Source organism: Marmota flaviventris, chromosome 19 (genome assembly GCF_047511675.1).
Source record: "Marmota flaviventris isolate mMarFla1 chromosome 19, mMarFla1.hap1, whole genome shotgun sequence".
NCBI classification, from domain to species: Eukaryota; Metazoa; Chordata; class Mammalia; order Rodentia; family Sciuridae; genus Marmota; species Marmota flaviventris.
The window spans coordinates 27,307,253-27,323,629 of NC_092516.1; the positions used below are offsets into that span (position 1 = coordinate 27,307,253).

The window sequence follows — 16,377 nt, forward strand, 5'->3', positions numbered from 1 at the left end:
CAGGGAGTGAGCTCATGCTTTGGGAGGCAGCCGAGCACTGATTCCCAGAGCAGATGCCAACTGACACGCCAGCCCCCAGCCACTGCCAGTGCCCTCGTGCACGGTGCCAGCCTCGGACAGGGGGTGGGCACCCTAGAATTACAGAGAGCAGTTCTGCAGGCGAGTGAGGGAGGCTGAGAGGCCAACAGGAGGAAGGGACTGTCCTCACCTGGCACTCCCATCTGCCCCTCCCCCAGGACTCCTGTCACTCGAGACCCTGGAATAGGACAAGGCAGGTCTGTGGTAGCCGGGATCCCCTGCCCCACGCCCAGGTTTTGCTCCCAGCTCACTGCCCCGAGCCTGGGTGGATGAGCCTGGGTGGATGAGCCTGGGTGGATGAGCCTGGGTGGATGAGCCTGGGTGGATGAGCCTGGGTGGATGAGCCTGGGTGGATGAGCCTGGGTGGATGAGCCTGGGTGTCTGAATCCACCCGCTAAGGCAGCAGCCAGCCCCAGGGGGGAGGCAGGCACTGGGCGTCACCAATGGCCACAGGAGGGACAGGCACACCTTCCTTTGTCTCTAGAACTGCCCAGCAGGAAGCAGACCCAGGGTCCCCCAGCTCCTGCCCCCAGGGGCTTCCAGACCGCAGGGCCTGAGATTAGGGAGCAACCAGGGGTCACACTGCAGTCCTAAATTGATGTCACCATCACTCAGCACAGAGGCAGAGGCACAGCTGACTGGGAAGGAAGATGAACTCAGCTCATGTTTATCATCAGAAAAAAGCAAATACACAGCAGCTACCCTCTGGCAGGAAGGCAAAGGCCAAGGTCAGGTGACAAAGGCTACCAGGGCAGGGGTCTTCTGGAGAAGATTGGCTGGGAGCAGAGGCTAGCCCCGAAGGACAGTGGGGCTTCTGGAGGGAGGGACTGAGGCTGGAGCACTCAACCTGGCTGTGCCCATGGCCCTAGAGACCTAGGCAGGTGCCAGACCTCCGTGGGCCTTCTTTCCCCTCTCAGAGCAGGGCCATGGGTGTGCCCACCACCCCAAGGGGGGTAGCACAGAGAGGGCTGTTCAAAGCCTGCTCAGTAGTTAATTAAAAGGATCACAGATAGACATAAAGAAGAACTTGCAGTGATCCACTGGCCCCCAGGTTGGTCACACAGCAGCCTGTGTTCCCAGAAAAACCCCCTTCCCCACACAGCTCCCTGCCCGCCCTTGATCCCACGCACCTTCCTTGGAGCCAGTGGCCGCTGCCGCCGCCGCCGCAGAGGCCGAGGCTGACCCAGAGGACGTCCTGCCCATGGGGCTGGAATGCTTTCCCCCGCGGCCAGGGGGCTTCAGGCCACTGGGTTTCTGCATGGTGGAGCCACTCGGAGGGTGGATGAGGGTGGGCGCAGGTCACGTTCTCTCTGCCATCCTCTCTTCCTCACCTGCCTGCGGGTAGGAAACAGGAAGCTGCATCGTAACCGTGGTCGGCACTCACAGGCGCGGGCCAGGCCAGGGCCCGTCCACTGCAAACACGGCCACGCCTGTCTCCCGGAGCCAGGTGGTGGCAGCCCCATAGCTCCAGATGCTGACAGGCACCCTCGCAGGACTCTGGCACCCCCACCCTGTGCACAGGGACCATCGCCACACCAATTCTAGGTGGGGAGACAAAGGCACAGAGACGCAGCAGACGGGGGCCCAGGTCACACAGCATGGCGGTGGGGCCAGGTTGGAAAGCAAAGCTAACCCGTCAGGATCTGCAGGAAGGGCTGCATCAAGCCCAGGGGGGCCGGGCTGAGTGACCTCCCCCAGGCTGGGTATGGCTCTCCCTAGTCAGGCAACCCCAGGGGGGCACGTTCCCAAGGCCCCAGGCCCTGCAGGACCCCCCAGTGTCTCATGTCCCTTCTGAGGTGGCCTGGACCAGGCAGCACCTGATTCCCGCCATTAGCCTGTTCCTCCACCTTGCTTTTTGGCTCATGGTCCTGCTCCCACTGCCCATGCATTCCAGGCTGGGGACACACAGAGGAGGCTGTAGGCCACCTGCCTCACCCCACACCAGGCGGGGCCTGCCCTCTGGGTACCTCTCCACCATTACAGCTCCACAGTGCCCTGTGACAGAGACACGGGGACAGTTCAGCAGGTGGAGGGACACCTCAGCCGGCGGGGGGACACCTCAGCCGGCAGGGGGACACCTCAGCAGGCAGGGGCACCAGCATTCTACAAGGGGGCTCCTGGCGGGGCAGAGCTCCAGGCTCCCAGGAGACCTAGGATCGCCTGGGAATGGGCTGCTGTCAGGTTTGTTTTGTGGTGCTGCGGAGGGCACCCAGGGCCCAGGTGCTCAGCAGGAGTTGTGGCTGCACCCAGCCAGGGAAGGGTTCTTAACTCCACCGTCATGCACAGGGTCCAGGGGCCGTGGGGTGCACGAGCCTTGGGCAGGGAGGGCTTGTGGGGCTCACTGTGGCCATGTCCATCCCACCCAGTCCTGGGGAGCACTGTGCAATGGGGACAGGTGGAGGGGAGAGCACCGTGGCCTTGGGACCGGGGACAGGCAGTCTAGGCACCTTGCTCTGAGGCCATGGGGACGTCACACCCAGCAACATTCTTGTCCCACCCCTGGTGGCAGAACATCATTCCCCTCTGAAGAATTCGACAATTTCCGTGGATGATCCTGCTCCCGCTCCTGCAGTGGAAACGTGGCCCAGGCCCGGCCATCCCAGCCCCTGCACTTGGCTGAAGGAAGAGCATGCATCCAGGGAACATCAGGCCCGGATCTGCTGGGTCCTTTAGAAGTGGTGCGCTCCCTGCTCTGAGGCCACCTGGGTGTGGGGTGGACGCCAGGGATGTCACCTAGGTGCCATCCCGTTACCTCGTGGAAGAGCCTGCCCCAGCCTGCTCACCAGGAAAGCAGAGCCGAGCCCCTTGGTCCAGAGAGCCTGGATCCAGCCGAGCCTGCAGCTGGCCACGAGAGCTCTTCCCCATGCCAGCTCACACACCCCCACGCTAGCTCACACCTTCACCAGCTCACACCCCCCATGCACACGTGCACTGCTTCACTTTTTTTTTTCCTAAAACTATCTGAGGGACACTGTCACTTGCAAGCAAAAGAGATCTGAATGCTGGAAGCCAACCTGCACAGCAGGAATATGCAAAGGGTCCTCACAATTGGCTTAGGCCAGCAAGATGTGTCCTGGCACAGCCAGGGGAGGGGACACTAAAACCAACATTCCAAGTCCCTGGTGCGCTGGGGATTCTGGAGGCCGGGAGCCACTTGGTCGGGCCGGGGGACCGGGGGCTGCTCCCTCGCTGTCACTGAACCAGCAGCAAGAGCCTGCAAGGTGGCCTCTGGTGACAGTGGATGTCACCGGGTCTTCTTTACCAGGCCGTCCTTGGTCCTGACCCAGAAGCCTGGCACAAACGGTGAGTGAATGAGTAAACGAGGTGGTCCAGCGGGTGGGGCCAGGATACCTTCACCTCCTCAGAACCCTCACAGTGACCAGCCCAAGTGGCCACCCAACCCGGCCACTCTTAGGGCAACCATTCTGGCCTCCCCGCTAGCCAGCATGCACCCGGGAGCGAGGACTAGGTGAGAACTGTGCCCCTGGCATTGGAGGCTGCCCAGTCCCTTGCTGCCGACGCCCCGGACGTCCTCACCACCAGCTTGACACTTCCCACCTCCAGGCCCCGGGGGGCCTCTCCTCCGCCTGCCTCACTTCACCTACTGGACACCTACACGCCGCCCCCTCGAGGGAGGCTGCCAGCAACCTGGCCCTGGAGACCTGGGACTGCTCGCCTGGGGGGTCCTCTGTGCATGGAGCCTCCTGGGAATCTGCGGGTGAGCCCAGGCTGGTCAGCGTCTGTCCCCTGAGAACACAGCCAGAGACAGCAATCCAGAAACCCTACATGGGGACACACCTGAAGTGACACAGAGGGCACAAGTCCCCAGGGACAGCTCCCACAGGTGCCCTCCTGGACCACAGCGATGCCTGTGAGCCTGCTGCAGGCCAGGGGTTCACTGGATGTGGCCTTAGTCCCCTTGGTCCCCTGGCGAGAGGTAGTGTGGCCTTCTTAAAAGGGGAACACCAGAGGCTCAGCAAAGTTCAAGACTCACTCAAAGTCGCCGCCAGCCACTCTGTGCTGGAATGGGACCCAGGATGGGCCCCTCCCTGCCTCCCAGCCTCCCAGCAGGGCCCTGGAACAGCATTTATGAGACCCCTGTCCTCTGGGGACAGTGTCTGCCCACTTACTGAGGCTCACAAAGGAGACCAGGGAGCTGGCCGGAGGACCAAAGGGAGGACCAAGGGGGCATTCAGTCATGGGCGACCAGCAGGGGCAGGAGAGGGAGCAAGGGGGAGTAGCCTGGCCCAGGGACACAGGGAGGGGGAGGGAGAGGCTCATGGTGGCGGGAGGGGGGAGGGGCTGTGTGACTCAGCCTCGCTCATGGGACACAGGAAGCCAGCCGAGATGCTTGGGAAACATGGTGATAAACTGGCCTCTGGCCACACTGTGGCTGGGGCTGGCGGGGGAGCCAGATGGGAGGAGGGCTCCCACCCAGTCAGGAGCCCAGCTGCACCCCCTGTGCGTGGGGAACGGCGCAGAAGACTGAGGAGGGGACACACCCGGGAGCCCCAGGCACAGCCTCAACTCTCCCACCTCATCAGGATCCTCCAGGGACCAGGCTCAGCTGGGATGGGCTGGCCGGGTGGGTGACCTGAGATGGACAGGCCCTCTGTGCCACCGTCAGTGCCTTTTTCCACAGACAAACCGGCCGCACTGCAGGGCTCCCATTTCAGCGCCTGGCAGTGGCCCAGCCCTGGTGGGGACGAGGCCATGGACTCTTGGCAGGGGGTGTCAGGTGGGGCAGCAGGAGCCGGGGACCAGGAGAAGGGTGCCCTTCCAGACCTGCCGCTGAGCCCCAGCCACTGCTCGCAGGTGGGCTTCTGGGCCAGGAGACCAGCGCGTGGCACAGACACTGCTGTTGGCTGAGGCTGGGCTGTGCCCACGCTCCCCCAAGCCACTGCCCATCCCTCCTACATCTGGCCCAGCAGTTCACGGTACCCAGACCCACAGCACCCCGAGGGGGACTCAGTGCTGCCCCTGACCACTTGCTGCAAGTCCCAAGCCTTCCTGGCACTGCAGAGGGACAAGAGCCCAGGGCAGGGGTCCTGGAAGGATAGAAGGCCTGGGGCCCCACAGGGGGAGCTGGAAGAAGCACAGACCACACTCGGCCAGCCAGCCAGGCAGCCAGGCAGCCAGGAGCTCAGGGTGGTGAGGCTGGGAGTGGGCACCAGAGACTGGGAGGGCCAGCGGGGTCTGGTGGCCACCCCACAGCATTGCGCTGGGGGAGCTGGGAGCTAGGGAAGTACCTCAGGCCGGAGAAGTACCTCAGCCCAGTCGGCAATTCGCAAACCTGCGGGGTTTAGTGCCTCTGGGAGAGACAGAGAGGAGAGAGAGAGAGAGAGAGAAAGAGAGGGGGAGGAAGAGGGAGAGGGGAGAGAGAGAGAAAGGAGAGAGAGGAGAGAGAGAGAAGAGAGAGTGGAGAGAGAGAGAAGAGAGAGTGGAGAGAGAGAGAAGAGAGAGTGGAGAGAGAGACAAGAGAGAGTGGAGAGAGAGACAAGAGAGAGTGGAGAGAGAGACAAGAGAGAGTGGAGAGAGAGAGAAGAGAGAGTGGAGAGAGAGACAAGAGAGAGTGGAGAGAGAGACAAGAGAGAGTGGAGAGAGAGAGAAGAGAGAGTGGAGAGAGAGAGAAGAGAGAGTGGAGAGAGAGACAAGAGAGAGTGGAGAGAGAGAGAAGAGAGAGTGGAGAGAGAGACAAGAGAGAGTGGAGAGAGAGAGAGAGGGAGAGAGGGAGGGAGGGGGAGAGAGAGAGAGAAAGGAGAGAGAGGAGAGAGAAGAGTGAAAGAGTGGAGAGAGAGAGGAGAGAGAGAGAGGGAGGGAGGGGAGGGGGGGAAGGGAGAGAGAGGGAGAGAGGGAGGGGGAAGAGAGAGAGAGGAAGGGAGCGGGGGGAGAGAGAGAGAGAGAGAGAAGGGAAGGAAGAAAGGGAAGGGAGGAAGGAAGGAAGGAACAAAGGAAGGAAGAGAACAGAACCCAGTGGGCCTGGAGCGGGAGGACAGCCCCCCACTCCTGCACACCCACCAGAGGAGGGAAAGCCCCAGACACCATGCACCCCTGGGTGCCGACACCAGGCCCAGATTCCCCAAGCCAACAGAGAGCCCCCTGGGTGGGCCTGATGCGGCCCCCAACCCCCATCTGCATTGGAAACCCAGTGACGTCCAGCGGCAGGACCGCTCAGAGCGGGCACCTCCTGCCCATCCCTCCAGCTTGGAAGGAGGCTCACTTTGATGGAGGCTCAGGGAACTTGAGAGGCAGACCTGGGTCACCCAGGGGTGAACCCAGCTCCCCACGTCCTCCCAGCACAGGGCAAGTGAAGGGCAGGGCAGGGACGTGCCCCTCCTCAGGAGTCCTGGCAGCCTTCAGGCAGACATCCAAGCTCTGAGCCTCACATCATCTACGCCTCGGCCCGAGAGCCAGGGAGAGGGCGCCGTCTGCCCGAGCCCCACGCCCACCCTCTGCTCTCACCTGGTCACTAACGCCTGGCAGGAGGCTGGAGCCAGCCCTGGCAGTGTGTGCCCAGCACACACAGCTGCCAGCCACAGTACGGGCACAGAAGAGCCCAGGAAGAACAGGGCTGGGACGGCCCCAAGCGAGGTCCCCAGTCATCCTGAGAGCACCAAGAGGCCGGTGGCCATGGAGATGAGGGGGGCAGCTGGGATCCAGGATGGGGAGGGGCCTGTTCACACCTCCAAGCAGAGCTGGGGCTGGAACCCGGCTGCAGGGGGTGCGGCTTCAAGGAGAGGAGGGGGTGCAGCTGGCAAGATGGTGGCAGGGCAGGCAGGCCACAGGGAAGTGAGGACAGCAAGTGCAGGGGGACAGGCCATGGCAAGTGCCCCCAGGCTCATAACCTCTCTGGCACCTGAGGCTGAGCCAAGTGGGCGCCTGGGTTCTGGCCCCAACCTACATCCCCCCATCTCTGGACGCAGGGGCCAAGTTTCCATTTGTAAAGAAGCCAACTGCCTGGCCCTGCCAACAGCCTGGGGAGACTGCAGAGCCCTGGGAATGGCCAGTCTGTCCGTCTTGCCTGAGCCGGGACACACATACACACATATACACACACACACACACAAACACAGTTGGCATTCTCAAAATCAGGGCACAGACGTGGCCCCAAGCCAGGGCCAGCTGTGTGGCCACCCACAGCTGAATGGCTGGAGCCCCCTCCTCGGGCCCACCATACGAGGCAGGCAGCAGCCTGGTCTGCTGGCTTGGCTCCCCACCAGGCCAGGGAGAAGGGGCTGGGATCAACCACAGCCCAAGCCACCCTTGGACCCCCTTTTATTCCTATTTCACAGAATGAGAAACTGAGGCCTACCGTAGAGAAGTAAGGCACCCGAGCACAGAGCAGGTGACCAGGACAGCAAGACTCTGCTGTCCAAACGGAGAGAAGCTGTGCTGGGCAGGAGGGCCAGGGGCCCCGAGGATAGGGCAGACCAGGCCCCAGCATCGTCTCTGCCTGGAGGGTGATGACCCAGTCCAGGCGGCTGTAGAAGGTGGTCCAACTCCTGGTCTCCCCGACCCAGCCTGTCTGGTCCCCCCGCAGTCAGATCTGCACAAGAACTGACATCACCCCAGCACAGGACAGGATGGCATTCACAATGCTTGAGCTGGGCCAACCAGAGGACAGCGGGCACGCACCACCCTCCTCCTGCCAGATGCCCACGCACACCCACCACTTGGCCTCCTCTGTACACGCCCTTCTTCCCGCCCGCAGCCATCTTGGGCCTCTCAGGGAGAGCAGCGAGTGCCCCCCCCTTGGGCATCTTGTTCCTTTCGGGCTCTCAGGACCAAGGACAGCACCTGGCACAGCTCAGAGAGCTCAGGAACACGCCCGCCGCCACACAATGGGACGCCCGGGGCAGCTGCTCACATCCTGGCTCTGGGGAGGGGACAGGAGCACCTCAATGTCCCAACCGACTTGCACCCTGCTAGGGAACCCGACACTGGTGCTTGCCAGGGGCAGGTCCCACCATGGAGGAGGCAGGCGGGGTGGCCGTGGCAGGGTGGCCCGTGGCTGGGGGGGCAGAGGTGGCCCCCAGGGTACTCCTGCTGCAGTGGGCACAGTTGTCCTGAGAGGCTCTCCTGGGCTCACCCCCAGGGTGAGGCCACACAGGGACATCCCCAGAGCCCAGAACAAGCCTGCTGATGACACAGGTGCCAAGAGGGAACAAGACATCAAACCAGGAACCCAGACACCTGGCCAGAGGTTGCCCACTGCCTACTGCCCACCAGACAGGGCCACAATGCTGCCACCCCCCGCGGAATGACAGATGTCACTCTCAGGGCCAGATTAGTTTGCTAAGGCTGCTGTGACAAGGTGCCATCGACCGGGTGGGACACTGAATGGCAGAGGTGCCCTGCTCAAGTCCTGGAGCCGGGGAGTCTGAGGTTGGGGGCTGCCTGGAGCCTTTCTTTTTCTTTCTAGCAGCGCTGGGTTTTGAACCCAGGGCCTGGTGCGCGCTGGGTGAGAGCTCGCCACTGAGCCACGCATGCCCCAGTGCGCGTATAGACCAGGTAGGCACAGGTGTGTTAGTATGTGTCTACAAATACCTAAAAGAACACACTTACACACGCGTGTACACACACACACACACACACACATACCCCTTCTGTTTTTGAGATGGGTCTTGCCCTGTTGCCCAGGTTGGCCTTGAACTCCTGGGCTCAAGCAATCCTCCTGCCTCAGCCTCCCCACCAGTAGCGGGGACTACTGTAGGTGACACCATGCCCAGCTGGGTGGGTTGGCTCCTTGTGACACCTCTCCTTGGCATACAGATGGCTGTTCTCCCGCGGGTCCCTGCATGTCCCTCTGCACATGTCCACGTCCAAACTTCCTCTTCTTACAAGAGCACTGGTGGTACTGGACGAGGGCCCCCGTCACCTCCCTTGACCTCCATGACCTCAGTGAAGACCCCATTCTTAAACAAGGTCACATTCTGAGGGTCCAGGGGTTAGGAATCCCCACAGAAGTTTTGGGGTGGACATAATTCAACCCTTAAGAGGCACCAAAAGCCACTTAGATATAACCACAGTCTGCCGCTCTCCAAAGGCCACAGTTGTAAAAAGAAACAAAGTCCATCCACAGGGGCAGCGTGAGCCTGGTGCTGGGTCTAGACAGGGGGAGGGGCAGGGCAGTGACAAGTGTCCAGAGCTGCCAGGGACAGGAGCTGCACTCTCTGGCCTTCTCTGTTTTCATCCACACACAGGAGGTGACAAGGCACCACTGCCCTTGGTCTCATAGGGTCTTAACAAGATTCTGTCTAAACTGGTCCAGCAGACAGAGTGGGTGGCGGGGACCACCCTCCCTCCACCCCCATCACCGAAGAACCATCAAGATATCGTCACCCGCCTGTCATCCCAGCAACTTGGGAGGCTGAGGCAGGAGGATCACAAGTTCAAGGTCAGCCTCCACAAATGAGTGAGGGTCTGAGCAACTTAGTGACACCCTGTCCAAAAAAATTAAAAAAGGGCTGGGGATGTGGCTCAATGCTAAGAAGCCCCTGGGTTTAATCCCTGGCACTAAAAAATAAAAAACAAAACAACATCCCGGCCAGGGACGCAACTCCTTGGTGGAGCGCTGGCCTAGCCCGGTGAGGCCCAGTGCTGCAAAGAGAAAGCAAAAATCGCCATCTGGCCACATCACGTAGTTCTATTATGCGCACGTAGAAATATGTGACAATGACTCCCGCCATTACGTACAAGCAGGATTCACCAGTAAAATCACAGGAGAAAGAAAACATCGACTGGAGCCCGGCGAGCACCCTGGGCCCCACCCCAGGCTGGCCACCACGGGGGACAAAGGGTCAGCTGATGTTCACCCACAGGGCGGCACCTGCCCCTTCACTATGTTGGACCCAGAACCCGCGTAGGTGTTCGTGGTGCTGGGGGTCCCCGTGCAGTGACCCCTGCTGTGTGAGCCGCTCCAGCCCATGCCGGCCAGGACGGCCACCGCTCTGCGGCTCTGATGAATATCGACTCGCTCTCACCAGCCCATGAAGACACCTGAGCGCTGCTTACCAATGGGGACACGGAGGCACAAAGCGACGGTTCCACAACTAACCAACAGCTCCTCGGGGCTTGCACTCATGCCCTCTGGCCGTGGAGCAGGTGCCCTGAGTCACACTGTCCTGACATCCTCAAGTCCAAAACCAACTCTCCTCCTGGAGCTCAGGGTGAGACAACCAGGGCAGAGCTTCAGACTGGAGGCCAGGAGGGCACCTGCTGTGTGGAGCCCTGCAGCGCCTCCGCCCACTGGCCCTGGCCCTCGCCCGCCCCAGCTGTGTGTCCTGTGCACCTTCCATTGGGTGCCCGGCCTCCAGGGGCTCTCCATTGCTCCTGCAGACGCCCGCCTCTCCTTGCTCTGCAGGAAGTGCCTCTCCCCTCCAGCCCTTGGCACGTGCCCTCTGCAAATGGAACACGGGCTGCCTGGGGCAGGTGGGTACATCCGGAGCCATGCACACCCGCACACCCAGCCTCGTGCCCTCCGTGTGGGAATGGGGGCGGCGCCCACCTCCAGGAGAAACCCTTCATGGAGGAGCATAAACCCGGCTCCTGCAATTGCCACCGAGGACCCCAAGCAGGAAGATTAACCGGATGAAAAGGTACTGCCAGCCACCATCCCCTCTAGTCCCCCTCTACTTGCATTCCGGACCCTCTGGGGCTGTACTCAGGACCACAGAGCCGCCATCCCTCTGTCCTATCCACTGTCCCTCGCTTGGGCATTAATGTTAAGTACGGTGACATGAAATGCCACTTCCACAAGAGGAAGTCACTCCAAACTCTGAGCTCCCTCGGTTCTGGCTGCTGGAGCACTCAGAGTCAAGTCACCTCCAAAGGACAGCAGAAGTGTCCTCCGGCTTCGTCAGATTTGGGCGACCCTGGGTTTCCTTGGCCCTGATTTTCTTTAATCTCGTTCCACCACATTTAGCACAGTGAATCATCTGAGTCCTTTCTGGAATCGGAGGAAGAATATACGAGACCTTTCAGAGATGTGTCCCCTCCTCTCTGTCCCCTCCCAGGGGAGGAAAGAAGCTGAGTGTGAGCCAAGTAGTGAAGCAGGAAATAGCTCGCGCTTCACACAGGGAACAGCCTGAGCAGGAGAGGGACGGAGGTGGAAAGTCCAAGGACACAAAGTGCCACTCCTCCTGCCATGTGGCTGCACCTGAGTTCGTGGAGGGCGGGTGGAGCCCAGCGCTCACACTGCGCCCTGCTGGGGAGCTCCTGCGGCCCCTCCCTGAGGGCCTCCCAGGGCTACCTGGGACTCAGCGCTGCATATGGAGGTGGCCGGGCAGGCGGCAGGCTGGACTAGAGCAGCCCAGGACTGCCCAGGGCACTCGAGGAGCTGGAAACTCAGGCCCTCCCTGGAAGCCGGATCTTCTGCCCTCCCATCCCCAAAGGCAAGGAAGGCAAAGAAGGGAGGGAGTGGGAGGGAGGGTCACCTCCCAGGCCGCAGCTGCAGGCGGGAGTGTGACCCCAGCCAAGGAAGCAGAGATGCTACACTAGAGGGAAGCCGCTGCACGGGGCCCTAAACTTGGACCTTGTTGACAGTAACCACCTGCCTGGCCCCTCTGCTTGTGCAGGGAGACGGTCACTAGCCTTCTGAAGCACCCTCCCTGGAGGCAGGACTTCCGGGTTTCCGTTGTGGTGACCCTGATCGCGCAGCCCAGAGAAAAAGGAGGGGTGGGATGGTGCTGGGACGGCTGGGGCCCAGGTCCACGCTGGCAGCCTCACCCCACTCTCCAGGTCATGGAGGGAGAGTCTCCCCTTGTCCCAGGCCAGGGCTGGGGCAGGACAGGCAGCTTGGGCCACCTCGTCTATTCCCCACCCCACTCCAATCAGAGCAGAGCACTCGGGTCCCCCACAAGTCGCACTGCGGAGGGTGGACACCCACACTCTGTGTCCTATAGTAAATAGCTGATGGACCATGGGTCTGCCTCTGCCATCAAACTGTGAGCCCCCAGGGACAGTGATGCCACAATCCTCAGGTCCTCACCCAGCACACACAGGTACCCCAACTGCAGCTGACCATTACACCAAGTGTGCCCAGCTCCGCGTCCTACTCCCAGCCCCAGAGACCATGTGGCCTGTCCCTACCCCGCCGGCAGCTGAGCAGATGGGGGATGGCCCCTTATACAGGCTGGGACATCAGTCAGGGTCTGTCTCCCTCTCCCTCTGTCTCTTAGGGAGCGCCATTCAGGGACCCAGGGACTGCAGCCGAAGCCCTCATCCAGGACGGCCACCGGGGACCAGGCCAGGCTCACACTCAGGAGCCAGGAGGGCCAAATGCAGGGAGCAACAGCAGAGACCAGAGACGGACAGATGCACCCCGAGAGGCTGAGAAAATGAAACAACAGTCCAGAGACAGGGAAGGGGGGGCTTCCAGGGCCCGGGGCCAGCTGCCCAGGACTGCCCTCTGCCCAAGGTCCCTTTCCCTGCTCTTAACTCCCTTTCACTTAACCTAATTGAAGGACACTTCCTTTCCCTGAGACAAAATAATCCCAAAGCCGGGACATCACAGGGTGCCCCCCAACCGCAGACCATGTCCACCACTCACAGTTTATAAAGAGCCAGGTGGCCTTGGACGAGGCTCGTCGCCGGGGTCTGGCCAGCGTGGGAATGAAGGGAGAAGAACCCCAAATGGAGGGAGCCGGGAGCCCGTTTAGACTTTGTTACTGAGCAGGGGGAAGGAGGTGTGGGAGCAAGGCGTGACCACAACTGTGCTGTAGGGAAGTGAACTCCGAAACAGGCAGGAGGCAGCACACTCCAAGCACACAGTAGGTGCTTAGCAAATGCAGAGGGTAAACACAGCAACCTCTCTGCACCAAGATGTCCTGGCCTGTAAAACGTGGACAGCGTTGTTAAAATGCCCACAAGTGACCGTGTGCGTTTGAGGCACTCCCAGCAGCTCCAGGCAGAGCGGCCACCTCCTCGCACTTTTTTTGTTTAACCTGCACAAAGGTGCAAGTGGTTGTCCCAAGAACCCCTGGGCAGGGGCCCAGGGGGACACCAACACAGCTTCTGTTGATGTGGCAGGGTCAGGGACCTGGGGGACCCCACAACAGGCAAGTCTGCCAGGGGCTGTGGGCTTTCCCACGGCCAAGGGAGGAGGTCACAGTGAGGGAGGACAGCAGGCCTGGGCAGCACCAGCAGCAGGGCCGCTGCAGGTGGGCAGGACAGCCCAGGCAGCGGGTGCCTCTCTCCCCAGTGGAGGCTGCAGAGCCACAGCCAGCACAGTAATGACACACACTCTGTCACAGGGCAAACAAGTCGCTCAATAACTCAAAAGGCAGATACTGAAGTATCAGGTTTACAAACGGGAAATCGGGCACAGAGAGACATAGTGACTTGCCCAAGGTCACACAGCTGCTAAGCAGGGCAGGCTCAGTCTCCGAACCCAGGCTTAGTCTCAGAACCCTAGAGCGCGGCCGAGGTGCTGGGAAGGGATCAGTGCCCCTGCAGGCAGATCCCCTTGCTGGGATTTCAGGTGCAAACTTCTAGCTACTCTCTTCCTGGCAGACGCTGCCAACTGCCTGGGCTGGCAGGTGTGTTTTTTGGGGGGTCCTCTCAGGCCCCTCCACCTGGCTTTTCTGCCTTTGGGGTGCCTGTCTCCATCCTCCTTGTCTGTCCGGGAGCCTGCACACCAACATCACTTCCAAGCCAGGCACTGCAGACACGGATGCCTCCTGTGCTCGTAGGCACCTACTGTATGCAGGCAGGTACCTGAGAGACTTCCTCTGACAGCAACCCCTCTCCTCAGCAGGGTCTCCCGAGCCTTGAAACCCATGCTCCAGGCACCTAAATCCTTGGCTGCCCCTCTAAAGTGACTAGACCCCCTACCTCCTTTCCTGACCTCAAGCCTTGGCCTGAGCTATTTCCCCAGCAACAAGCCCCCTCAGCGTCCTCGCAGGAAGCTCCATCAGGCTCCTGGTCCCCCCAACACAGTCCACTGGTCCCTCCCTCCTCTATGCCCCAGACTCCCCACCAATGCAACCATCAGGCACAGCTGTGCTGTGCTCCTGGGGAGCAGCCAGGCTGGGGTCCTGAGTACCTGGCAGCCCCTGGCAGTGCTAGACCGGGTGGCAGCGGGTGGGTGAATGAAGAGCTCCTTGTTTACATTTACAACTCAGGGAAGGAGGCCTCTGGCACACAGCGCCCACGTGGTGCTCCCCACACACCCCAACACAGCCCAGGTCGCCCATCCCACCAGCCTCTCTGGGGCATCTTACAGGCTGGGGGAGACCCCCTCATCACCGGCTCCAGTGTCTTACCCAGGCCCACATCCCCAACTCAACCAGAACCGAGAAGCGGGATCTCAGGTTTGGGAAAGCGCTGATTGTGTCACTCCCCCCAAGCTGTCCCTCTGTCCGACTTTCCTGGGGTGGGGCTCGGCCTGCGTGGCAGTGCCCAGTGGGCACTGGCAGGACACAGGCTCCGCCTGAAAGGTCCACGCGGGCGGGCCCAGGAGGCCCAGCCAAGCATCCTCCGCCACTGCCCCTCCCTGGGGGGAGGGCAAAAAATCTGCTGCCTCACCACCCACCAGCGTCAGCTTTGAGGGGAAGCCCCTGCGGAAAACCGCCCTCCCGGATCTCCCCTCCCCACGCTCGGCCTCGCACTTCAGCCAAGTTTTGCAAAGGCTATCGGCCGGGACCCCAGGCGGCGGGGCGGGGGCTCGCGGTGCTCCCAGACCCCGGGTCTGGAGACGCGGCTGGATGGCCGCGCCCACCAGGCTGCGCCCGGGCTCGGGAGCCGAGCACCTGCGGGCGTCCAGCCGCCTGACCCTGCCCTCGGAGACAGGGCGGAAGGGCCCCCCCAACCCCCGGCAGATGCGCCGGACCCCAGTCCGTGGGTGGAGACACGGACGGCGCCGCGATGCCTTCGCCACGGGAACCCGCAGACCAGGATGCGTCCCCAGCCCCGCAGGCGGCTGGGAAATGGGGTGCACCGGTCCAGTGGGGTCCACCGGCCGTCCGGGCCCTTCCGCCAGCCCACGCCGACAATGCCCCGGCCGCCGCCCGGCCTCCAGCCAGGCCGGGGCTGCCGCCGCCCCCCGCGTCTCCGTCCTTTGTTGCCCGCGACCCCCGCCCGCGGCCCCTCGGGCGGCTCCTACCTTCGCCCTCCGCAGCAGCTCGTCGGCGGGCCCGGCGCCCCGGCCTCGTCCCCCGGCCCCGGGGTTCAGGGGCGAGGATGCTGCGGCCCCTCCCTGCGCGCGCTGCCCGCCGGGGACCGCCCGTCCTGGAGCCCGGGTCGGCGCTGCGCGCTCCGGGCTTGTCTCGCGCCCCGTCTGCGGGCCGGCGGCCGCGGGAAGGCGGGAGGCGCGCCCCGAGCAGCCCGGCCGCTGCCTGCGCGCCCCGCGGCCGAGCCGAGCCGAGCCGAGCGCCGGCGGAGCGAGCGGCCGGGCTCCGGGAGGGAACAAAAGGGGCCGGCGCTGGGGCGGGCGCGGGAGGGCGGGGCCTGGCGCCGCGGGGGTCAGACGCGCGCGCGCGGCATCGCGGTTCTCGGGCCGCGGCGCGGCGCGGCAAGAGGGCGGGCGGGCGGAAAACGCGCGGGCTCCCGCCCCCCCCCCCTGCAGCTGTCATTTGCCGGGCGTCGGGGGATCGCCCACACCCACCTAAGCTGGGGACACCTACAGGCGCTCAAGCCGTGCTTGGCGAGAGAGCATCCTTCAGCCCTGCTCTACTTACAAGATATCCCAGACCACAGGCAGAGTCAGAAGCTCGGGACGCGACGATGGGGGCGGGGGTGCGTCCTGGAGTTTCTGGAAGGCTTCACAGAGGAGGTGACTTGGACTACACAGAAGGGGTGCAGAGGACATTGTGAAGCCGAGATGAGACCATCAGGTCTCGTTTTGAGGCCAAAGCCATGTATGGAGCCGCGACATGGCCTCAGGGTGACTGGTCCCCAAGCGCCTTGGAAAAAGTGGTCTCCGACAGGCAGATGCACTCCGCACCTAGGCGCCAGGACAGATCTGTCTCCTGCGGAATCAGAGGAGTTGACACTGCTGCCTGGGTCCTTTCCTGGGTGGGGAGAGACCACGTGGCATCTCGGGACCAGGAAAGGAAGGAAGGAAGGAACGCACTAACTACCACCCCTCAGCTGGCCAGCATTCCACCATCTGGGAAATCAGTTCACCTCTCACCCATTTTCCCCATCTGTACATTGAGGAGAGTGTTTCAATACAATTCAGCAAAAGTGTGATGTTATAATGATGGTGGCTGGGTACTGGGCCAGCCCTGAGGAGGCCCCCAGCTGGTGGGAGGAACTGGACCCAGAGACTGAGACAGGAGATGCGCAGTGAGCCCAGGG

At 62.3% G+C, this 16,377-nt stretch overlaps 1 protein-coding gene across 4 annotated transcripts in view; it reads right to left on the reverse strand.

Moving 5' to 3' along the window:
• Clip2 (CAP-Gly domain containing linker protein 2) overlaps nt 1–15,418 on the reverse strand; it is a 57,689-nt gene extending 42,271 nt beyond the window's left edge. Inside the window, exons 1-2 of one of the 4 annotated variants that reach the window (XM_071605727.1) lie at nt 15,182–15,405; nt 1,209–1,413 (exon numbers count right to left, since the gene is read on the reverse strand). In XM_071605727.1, coding sequence (XP_071461828.1) covers nt 1,209–1,338 — 130 coding nt within the window. In that variant the 5' untranslated portion in view covers nt 1,339–1,413; nt 15,182–15,405. Of the gene's footprint in view, nt 1–1,208; nt 1,414–15,181 lie in introns of all 4 variants that reach the window. The other 3 variants (XM_027948412.3, XM_027948413.3, XM_027948414.2) reach the window with 3 other exon arrangements.
• Nucleotides 15,419–16,377: the final 959 nt, after the last annotated feature.